Here is an 11,263-nt window from a genome sequence, read left to right on the forward strand (position 1 = left end):
GTTCAGAGAGGCCGATAGCTTTTGCGTCACGCTCGTTAACTTCAGCCGAGCGTAACTACGCCCAAATTGACAGAGAGGCCCTCAGCCTGGTGTGGGGGGTGAAGAAGTTCAATCACTACCTGCACGGTCAGAAATTTACTCTACTAACTGATCATCAACCTCTCGTCTCCATTTTCAACCCTCAGAAGGGCGTACCGATAATGACGGCACAACGGCTACAGAGGTGGACCCTTTTCCTAGGGGCACACCAATATGACATCGAATACAAAGGAACTAAACAGCATGGGAATGCTGATGGATTGTCGCACCTACCGTTGCCGACGGTGGAAGAAGATCTGGCAGTGGATCCAGTGGAGTTATTCCACTCGACTATAATCGAATGTCTCCCGGTGACGAATGCAAACATAGAAAAGGAAACACTGAATGACCCGACACTATCATGGGTCTATGATTTAACGGTGAAGGGATGGCCAGCACATGGCGAACCACTGCTGCCAGCATTCTCGCCGAGAAGGGAACAGCTGTCAGTGTGCAGAGGAACCTTGATGTGTGGATCCAGAGTAGTAATTCCACCCAAATTGAAGGATAGAGTGCTCAATGAGCTTCATGAGGGTCATCTGGGAGGGGTAAAAATGAAGGATTTAGCCAGAGCGTTTGTGTGGTGGCCGGGAATCGATAGAGAAATCGAAGAGATGACCAAGAGCTGTACAGGATGCCAGAAGGTCCAAAACGCCCCACCACAAGCCCCTCTACATCCATGGGAGTGGCCCTCATCTCCATGGCAAAGGGTGCACATTGATTTTGCTGGTCCCTTTATGGACTCGATGTTTTTAATTGCGGTGGATGCACATTCAAAGTGGCCAGAGGTAATAAAAATGTCCTCAACCACCACAGAAAAAACTATCAGTCTTACAAACCATATTCACCAGGAATGGGCTGCCTGAACAGAATTGCTCTGACAATGGACCACAGTTTGTGTCTGAAGAGTTCCGGAGGTTCTTAAAGAACAATGGTGTTAAGCATTACACATCCGCCCCATATCATCCAGCCACTAATGGATTGGCCGAGAGGTTTGTTCAAACATTCAAGAAGGCTATCAAGGCAATGTGTAATGAAGATATACCCCTACAACACAAGGTGGATGACTTCTTGTTTGCCTACCGGAATGCGACACATGCGGTTACCAACCAAACTCCAGCCATGATGTTCTTCAATCGAAGACTACGATGCCGCTTGGATTTGGTTAAGCCAAACGTCAGAAGAGATGTGGAGAACAGGCAGTTTCAGAATATGAATGAAAGGCCGACCAGGAGTTTTAAGATAGGTCAACCAGTTTTGGCCCGGGACTACCGCAGAGAAATGGCAGCCAGGAACGATCTGTACACGGCAAGGACCTCCAATGTATACCGTGGACGTTGGCGAGAGCATTGTAAGACGCCATGCTGACCAGATTCTAGAGTAACTGGAAAACGTCAACTCCACGCCACGATCTGATACACCTGGCGATGAAACCGAAGTACCAATGGCATCCACCGCAGAATCGGTGATATTGGAAGCAGACGAACCAAACAACGACATTGATCCCAACTCAACCTTGCCAGAAGAACCTGATACCCCAAAGAGGCGTTATCCAGACAGAATCAGGAAGCCTCCTCAAAGACTGAACTTATAATTGCTTAACTTCAACCAATGTATCTAGCAACCGTAATTGTAATTAGTTATTATTTAGTTGTTAAATGAATGTTATGTACTGTTTACCTAAAAGGGGAGGAATTGTTGTGTATGTACCTTTAAGGGAATGACTGGTCTCAGACTGCAGTACCGGCAGTGACCACCCCTGTATAAAAGGCCCTAGCAGGCTTCTGTAGTTTCAGTTTCCAGGTTGTCTCCATTCAGTAAAGACTTGTTATAATCAACTCCTGCAGTCCGTGTCTCAATTATACACGGACATAATAATCTGTGTTAGTGATATTGGTTGAGGGATAAATATTGGCCAGGACATTAAGGAGAACTCCCCTGCTCGGCTTCAAAATATTGCCATGGGATCTTTCACATCCACCTGAGAGGCAAGACAGAGCAGTGTCCTAGGCCCAACCAGCTTCAGCTGCTTCATCAATGACCTTCCCTCCAACATAAGGTCAGAAATGGGGATGTTCGCTGATGACGGCACCGTGTTCAGCACCATTCACAACTCCTCAGATAATGAAGCAGTCCATGCCGGCATGCAACCACACCTGGACAACGTTCAGGCTTGGGCTGATAAGTGGCAGGTAACATTTGCGCCACAGAAGTGCCAGTCAATGACTATCTCCAACAAGCGAGAGTCTAACCACCTCCCCTTGACATTCAACAGCATTACCATCACCGAATCCCCCACCATCAACATCTTGTGGGGTCACCATTGACCAGAAACTTAACTGGACCAGCCACATAAATACTGTGGCAATAAGAGCAGGTCAGAGGCTAGGTTTTCTGCAATCAGTTTCTCACCTCCTGACTCCCCAAAGCCTTTCCACCATCTACAAGGCACAAGTAAGGAGTGTGATGGAATACTCTCCACTTGCCTGGATGAGTGCAGCTCCAACACTCAAGAAGCTCAACACATCCAGGACAAAGCAGCCCGTTTGATTGGCACCCCATCCACCACCTTAAACATTCACTCCCTCCACCATCAGCATAACGTGGCTGCAAGTGTGTACCATCTACAAGATGCACTGCAGCAACTCACCAAGGCTTCTTCGGCAGCGCCTCCCAAACCCGCGACCTCTTCCACCTAGAAGGACAAGGGCAGCAGGCACATGGGAACACCACCACCTGCAAGTTCCCCTCCATGTTACACACCATCCTGACTTAGAAGTATATCGTCGATCCTTCATCGTCACTCGGTCAAAATCCTGGAACTCCCTCCCTAACAGCATTGTGGGAGTATCTTCACCACACGGCAGCGGTTAAAGAAAGCGGCTCACCACCACCTTCTTAAGGGCAATTAGGGATTTGCAATAAATGCTGGCCTTGCCAGCGACGCCCACATCCCATAAAAACGAATAAAAAAATGTCCCATCCAAAAGTCGACACCTCCAAGCTCTGACAGAGCAGCACTCCCCCAGTACTGCACTGGAGTGTCAGCCTAGATTTTGTCCTCAAGTCTCTGGAGTGGAACTTTGAACCCACAACCTTCTGACTCAGGCGAGAGTGCTACCAACTGAGCCACAGCTAACACAGGACAGCACAATCCAAATTTCCAATACATGCCACCTGCAGGCAAGGCTCCCCACTGGCAGTACAGACTTGTAAAATGATCCTTTCTTGTTTATTAGCTCGGGCCTGCCTATTCCTCTCCAAATGGAGATTTCTCAGGCACCAATTTGTTCCCAACTGACAAAATCAGAACTATTAGATTCTGATTAGTGCAGGCGTAAGCAGATAAATAAAATGGTTCAGCTACCTACCAGCTTTTATACACACGCGCATGCACACACACCATTTAAACTTGCATTGCTCATGCAAAATAAAAAAACTTACTCATTGTGTTTGGGAGCACAAACAATTGCAATGGACTCTGGCAACATCAGCTGGTAAGAGCAGTGAGTATGAAGATCCACACTTGATAGAAATGCAGTCTGGGTTGGATGGGTCTGTAAATAGATTTAAAATTCCTCATTTAATGCAAAAGTCATATAGAAATCTTTTGTTCAAACGATCAATAATTGTGGACTTTGACCTCGTAGTCATTTCGTCTCTCCTTCCAACCAATCAACATTATTTATCAGGAAGGCAGGACGGTGTGTCCTGCGAACATCTCTTCCAACAGAGTCAATATTTTTGGTTGGTGCACCAAGAAATACATTGATGCACAACAATCAGAAGTAATGCGGCAACTTTTAGAAGGGAGCCATGATTAGATGCACAGACTCTTCCCTCGCCAGTTTTTCTGCATTCCCCCAACTGATTGAACCCGACAAACTTACTCTCCAGAGATGTCCAAGTACAAACCATAGACGTTTAAAGCTTGGGGGGAGAAGACCAATCAGCCCATTGTTTCAGTGCCAGCTCTTTGCTAGAACTATCCAAAACTATCCCTACTGCTCTGCTCTCTCCCCATAGCCCTGCACCATCCTTCGCTTCAAATGTCTATCTACGCTTCCCTTAAAAGCTCCAATGGTCTCTTTCCAAGTTACATCCGTGGCAAAGTATTGCATGCTCCAACAAAAATAAATTTCTCCCAACCCCTCTCCATCAACCCCTCATCACCGACTCCCCACCACTCTATTAAACTCTTCATAATTTCAAAAGCTTCTATTAATGCTCCAGTAGAAATAGTCGGAGTACCTCAAGTCTCTTTTCATTACAATATAGTTTCTCATCCCTGGTATCATCCTGGTGAACATTCATTGTATGTGGATATTAAACAGAGACTGGGATTCAAATTGGAGTCTTGTAATAACGAGCTGATTTTACCATATTTATTACGTTCTCGGAAGGCAAACAGTTTAAGGTATATTTTTTCAGTTCTATTATTTTTTTTAAGAACATAAGAATTAGGAGCAGGAGTAGGCCATACGGCCACTTGAACCTGCTCCGCCATTCAGTAAGATCATGGCTGATCTTCGACCTCATCTCCACTTTCCTGTCCAATCCCCATATCGCTTGATTCCCTTAATATTCAAAAATCTATCGATCTCAGCCTTGAACATACTCAACGACTGAGCATCCACAGTCCTCTGGGGTAGAGAATTCCAAAGATTCATAACCCACTGGAATGAAGAAATTTCTCCTTATCTTAGGATAAGGGGTCGGCCATTTAGGACTGTGATGATGCCCCCTAGTTGTAGACCCTCCAGCCAGGGGAAACAACCTCTCAGCATCTACCCTGTCAATCCCCCTCAGAATCTTATATGTTTCAATGAGATCACCTCTCATTCTTCTAAACTCCAAAGAGTATAGGCCCATTCTACTCAATCCCTCCTCATAGTACAACCCTCTCATCCCAGGAATCAATTTCGTGAGCTTCCGTTGCACCACCTCTAAGGCAACTATGTCCTTCCTTAGGTACCGAGAACAAAACTGTCTTATTATTTTAGAGTTTGTAACTTTTTGCAATGTAAACAAAATGTACATACAAATGTACAATTTTTACTGACACTTCCATTGCATATTTCAATACATTCTACAGGCTATCACAGCATACTAAAAAGATCTTTATGAAACTTGTCTTTTTCTTGATTTTTCTCCTTTATTTAGTTCTTGCTATGATGTGAAACTCTTTCAGTGGAGCCAGTGCGACAGCCTGGTCACATGCTACGGTGCTCCTGTCAGAAGTTCATGATAAGTTAGCAACTAGATTGAGGCTGCCCCATCTCAGTTCATCAGAGAAGAGAGCCAGACAGCCAGACAGAGTGAATACACACGCTGAAGATGGGCTGCTGAATTTTTAGTGTTTTTAGTGTTTAAAGTGGGGGAAAAAAAGGTTCATTTCAAGTTTAAAAAGGTTTTAAAGTTAAATTTAGTACTAGTTAAGTTAGTTTAGTTTGTTTAGTTAAGTTTAAGTTTAGTTTAGTCTAGATTAAGTAAGGAAGGAAAAGACCACCAAAGGAAAAAAAACCAGAGGAAATTAGAAAAAAAAAGCCAAAGAAAAAAAAGAAATAAGGGAAAAAAAAAAATACAAACCAAAGAACAGCGGCCGCACGGGGCCACAGCAGCAGCAGAAGCGAGGTGACTCGGCCGCATCGGGAACCGAGGCGCGAAGGCCGCACGGAGACGCAGTGGCAGCCGGAGCGAGGAGACTCGGGGAGGCCGCTTCGGGAAACGAGGCGAATCGGGAAGGCCGCACGGAGACGCAGCGGCAGCCGGAACGAGGTGACTCGGGGAGCCCGAGCGGCGAACGAGACACGGCCCGATCGGCGGCCGCAGTCCAGCACCCGAGCGACGGCCGCAGTCCAGCACCCGAGCGACGACCGCAGTCCAGCACCCGAACGGCGAACGAGGCACAGCCCGAGCGGCGGCTGGGCTAGAAAGCCCGGGAAAGGCCCGAGGAGCCAGGCCCAGAGACCTCTGAGGAGAAGGGGAGCAACCAGAAGGCTTCCAGAAGCAAACCAAGACTGTGAGTACAGGGCCCAGGGAGGGAGACTGAAGCCAGGGAAAGGCCCGAGGAGCCAGGCCGAGACAGAGGCACAGAGACCTCTGAGGGGGAGGGGAACAGCCCGAAGGCACCGGGAAACAGCGGCTCACAGACCCAGACCTGAGAAGGGTGAACCCAGAAGCCGAGGCCCAGGGACCACGGGGTCGGAGAGGGGGACCAGGAAAGTTCGCGAACAGGGAGAGGGAAACACCAAACCCGGGGCCCCAGAAAAGCTTATTCTAAGATCAACAATACTTTACCAAAAATGAGCGAATCAGAAGATCCACAACAGCCCCGCTTCCAGATTCCCCCCAACACCGCAAAAAAAGCTATAAAAGCGATCAAGCATGAGCAGATGAGAGAAAAACCAGAAACACTTTTTGCTGACTGTTACAACAATGGGACAAAAAGTAACCTCATTTTCTTCTCACATCAACCAGTGGCTTGGATCACAGCAATAAAATCACACTATACCAATGTTAAGCTAGAAAATACCGCAAATGGGTCCATAATGAAAATTAACACACCAGGAGACAGTTCAACTACGACGGTCAACGCGTACAATACTGGAACAATATTAGTGCAAGGCAACCTCGACAAATTTGCAACGGCCTTCAGGACACTGAAAAAATTAACTAAGGGGGGAAGGAACAGCCCCAGAGTGGCCCGCACTCCCCCCAACATTGACAACTTACCAGGAGAAAATCTGCCTGGTCAGGAGGTGAACGAGCCACACAGTTCAAACCAGACACTAACCCCGGGGAACCACAGCCACACGATACAACTGACAAACCCCAGCATAACTACCAGGGAGGAAGCCACACATAGTCCCCCTACCATTCCCAGCTCACCAAGAGAAGGAGCAGCATAGCCAGGAAGTGAGTGAGCCCTCCAGGGCCGACCAGCCTAGCCAGGAAGTGAGTGAGCCTTCCAGGGCCGACCAGACACATACCCCGGGATCACACAGCCAGATACAACCAAAAGATAAATTTAATCAATTAGAGATAGAGATGGTTAAACTTAGAGAGGACTTCCTCAAAATGAATGACGATCAAAATCAGGAGAGGGAGAGACACAAGAGAGAGCTGAAGCTACTTGAGAACCAGGTGAATCTACTTAGGAATCAGGTGAAAGAGCTGCAGGAAAAAGAAGAGAGCCATAGAGGAGAGATAACACCATTAGACCAGCAACCAGAGGCTAGAGATAAGACAAGACAGAGCCGGACGGAACGGCTGCACTCCCACACGGAACAAAAGCAACAGACACACAATACAAGGGGTGCCACACAGACCGACCAGCATACTGATTCGCAATCTTCCCCCACCACCGTGGAACCACAAGCGGGCCGCTCACAAGAGGTACGCACACACCAGACACCCCAGCCCAGCACACACACTATGAGTCCAAGCGAAAGCCACCAGACAGTAAACACAAACAAGGCTGACGTCGTAATACTCATAGACTCAAATGGGAAATTTCTATGGGAGAAAAAGCTATTCCCTAGAAGTAAAGTAGAAAAGATCTGGTGCCCAACAACAAACAGAGCCATGGGATGGCTGACCAAAGCCAGATTAGGCTCCCCCCAACACATAATAATACACACGGGCACAAATGACCTAAAGACCCAACAGAAAAAAGTAGCAACATCGCTCAGAGCAATGATTAGGAAAGCAAGCAGTACATTTCCAAACACTAGAATCACTGTTTCCACAATATTGCCGAGAACAGACTTCAACAACAACACAATTCATGAGATAAATGCCAGCATAGCAAGAGACTGCGAATCAAACCACAACGTACACCTGGCCCAACACCCCACCCTCGATGAGGAATGTCTTTACGACCACGTCCACATCCAAAGGCAAAGAATATCGATCTTTGCTAAAGCCCTGAAGGACGTCGCTTTTAACCGGGTCCATACCCAGACTCCAAGAGGACCCCCCCCCCGACCACCAGAGATCAGCGGGGTACATATCAGGAACACTACAAGGACCACCAACACACCAACCGAGACCAGAGAGGATCCCCATGCAAAACAACAATATCAGACCTGCACCACTCCTGTCCCACAGGGGAATAGGACTGCTCCCAGCCAGACAGAGGGAGAGATGCACAGGACGTACGCAATACCTCAGACAGAAACAATCCATTAAGAGACAATAAGCAGATGTGCAGCAGCATCTACTTCCGCCTTATGGATCAAGGACTAATTAATAGAAAGAACTGTAACCAAATTGTATTAACTTTTGTAGACAACTGATGTGATCTTTTTTTTTCCCCACACTTAAACACGACAAACACATACCACTCTTTAACCTAAAAGATCAAACTTAACATGAAATCCTTATATATTTCGACCTGGAATATCCAAGGTCTACGCTCTTCACTACGAGAAGTGAAAAGTAGGACCCCAGAGTTCATAGATGAAACTAAAGACCTAGATATTATCATTTTACAGGAAACTTGGTATAAAGGAAAAGGACACACTGGCTGTCCCCAAGGGTACACTGAGCTGGTGGTCCCCTCCAATAAATTACCAAGTGTAACCCAAGGCAGAGACTCCGGAGGCATACTGATCTGGTTTAAAACAGAACTTAAAAATTACATCAAATTTATAAAAAAGGGCGAAAACCATATGTGGCTCAAACTTGAGAGGGAGATTATCTCAAACACCCAAGATGTTTACATTTGCGCACTTTATATCCCTCCAATCGATTCCCCGTACTTTAAAGAGGACACCTTCTCCAACATGGAGGGGGAAATTATCCAATACCAGGCCCAGGGGAACGTGTTGATCTGTGGGGACCTCAATTCAAGAATGGGCGAAGAACCAGACTTCACCAATAATCAGGGAAACAATTACATTTTCGGGAATAACCACTTTGACATCCCTTCCCTTCCATACAGGCATAACTGCGACAAGCAGTCAAATACCAATGGAAAACAGCTACTACAGCTCTGTCGAAACCTGGGTCTGTACATTGTCAATGGTAGGTTCATAGGAGACCTCCTAGGAAGATCGACCTATTGCTCACCTCTTGGCTGCAGCACAGTAGACTATATGATTACAGACTTAGACCCATCCTCTTTCAGAGCATTCACAGTCAAACCACAAACAACACTGTCAGATCACAGTCAAATTACTATGTTCCTCAAAAAGACAGAAACAAACAACATAGAAACACAACCCAGTAAACTGTACAACACCAAAAAATCGTACAGATGGGCCAAAAACGACACGGAAAAATACCAGAAAACAATTAGCAATGCATCAACTCAAGCTCTCTTAGACACCTTTCTGGATAACATATACACTCACAATAAAGAAGGCGTAAACCGGGCAGTTAGTAAACTAAACAATATTTTTGATAATTTGGCAACAAATGCAAACTTGAAAGCTCGCAAGAACAAACGCAAAACAAAAAACTATGAAAAATGGTTTGACCGAGATTGCCATAACATGAGGAAAAAACTTAGAAAAATATCAAACCAAAAACACAGACATCCAGAAAACGAGGAACTACGCCTTACTTATTGTCAGACACTAACACAATACAGAAACACACTCAGAACCAAAAAAGAGCAATATATTAAGAATACACTCAGCTCCATGGAGGAATCCATTGATTCCAATTGTTTCTGGGAAAACTTGAAAACACTACACAAAAAACAACACGACGATTTGGCCATTCAAAATGGGGACACATGGGTAAACCACTTTGAAAAATTATACCAGAAAAACACACTAAGACCAGAGCAACACCAAATATGCAAAAAACTGGAAAAGCTAGAAATGGCCATAAAAGATAACCAAAACCCGCTGGACGCCATAATAACAGAAAAAGAACTTCTTGAAAAACTCAAGGACCTGCGACCAGGAAAAGCCTGCGGGACAGACGGCATACTAAACGAGATGATTAAACATACAGACAACAAAATGAAACTGGCTATCCTAAAACTCTTCAACTTGGTTCTGAGTGTCGGTTATTTCCCTGATATCTGGAACAAAGGACTCATAACGCCCATATACAAAAGTGGGGACAAAATCGACCCAAACAACTATCGAGGCATCTGTGTAAACAGTAACCTGGGGAAGGTATTCTGTAGCATCATAAACAAAAGACTTATAAACTTCCTTGAGGAGCACAATGTCTTGAGTAAAAGCCAAATTGGATTCCTGCCAAACTATAGAACATCCGATCATATCTTCACCCTACAGACCCTAATTGACAAACACGTTCACCATAACAAAAGCAAAATCTACACATGCTTTGTAGATTTCCAGAAGGCTTTCGACTCCATCTGGCATGACGGTTTATTCCTGAAACTTATCGAAAGTGGGGTCGGAGGGAAAACATATGATGTAATTAAATCAATGTATACAAACAACAAATGTGCAGTTAAAATTGGAGACAAACAAACAAAATACTTCCCACAGGGGCGGGGGGTGACGCAGGGCTCGCCAATCTCACCGACACTCTTTAATATTTACATAAATGGATTGGCAAAACTACTTGAACAATCTACAGCACCCGGCCTCACCCTATATGAATCCAAGGTTAAATTCCTCCTCTATGCAGACGACCTGGTTCTGCTGTCACCTACTAAAGAGGGGCTACAGCAAAACCTGGACCTGCTGGAGTCGTACTGCCAGACTTGGGCCCTGACAATAAATCCCCAAAAAACCAAAGTCCTTGTGTTCCAGCAAAGATCCAAACATCAGGGACCCAAAATAAATTTCACAGTAGGAACAACCAAAATTGAACAAACCACTAACTACACATACTTGGGCTTAAAAATCAGTTCTACGGGAAACTTCAAACTGGCTGTGAATGAACTGAAAGAGAAAGCAAGAAGGGCTTTCTATGCCATCAAAAAATCAATCCAAATAGAAATCCCAATTAGCATTTGGCTCAAAATTTTCAAATCAGTAATTGAACCAATTGCACTCTATGGCAGTGAGGTATGGGGACCGCTAACTCAACAAGAATTTGCAAAATGGGACAAACACCCAATTGAGATCCTACATGCAGAATTCTGTAAAAGTATCCTCCGGACTCAAAGGAAAACAGTAAACAATGCATGCAGGGCGGAACTAGGCCAATATCCATTAATAATCACTATCCAAAAAAGAGCCACCAAATT

The 11,263-nt window shown here is 45.4% G+C and overlaps 1 protein-coding gene across 1 annotated transcript in view; it reads right to left on the minus strand.

Annotated features, from left to right (window-relative positions):
* Positions 1-11,263, minus strand: part of stambpl1 (STAM binding protein-like 1) — a 61,212-nt gene that overhangs the window by 7,810 nt on the left and 42,139 nt on the right. Inside the window, exon 9 of the mRNA XM_085996145.1 lies at positions 3,523-3,635. Coding sequence (XP_085852271.1) covers positions 3,523-3,635 — 113 coding nt within the window. The remainder of the gene's footprint in view (positions 1-3,522; positions 3,636-11,263) is intronic.

This window comes from Somniosus microcephalus, chromosome 8 (genome assembly GCF_052327205.1).
Source record: "Somniosus microcephalus isolate GS21.2 chromosome 8, FLI_Smic_1.0, whole genome shotgun sequence".
NCBI classification, from domain to species: domain Eukaryota; kingdom Metazoa; phylum Chordata; class Chondrichthyes; order Squaliformes; family Somniosidae; genus Somniosus; species Somniosus microcephalus.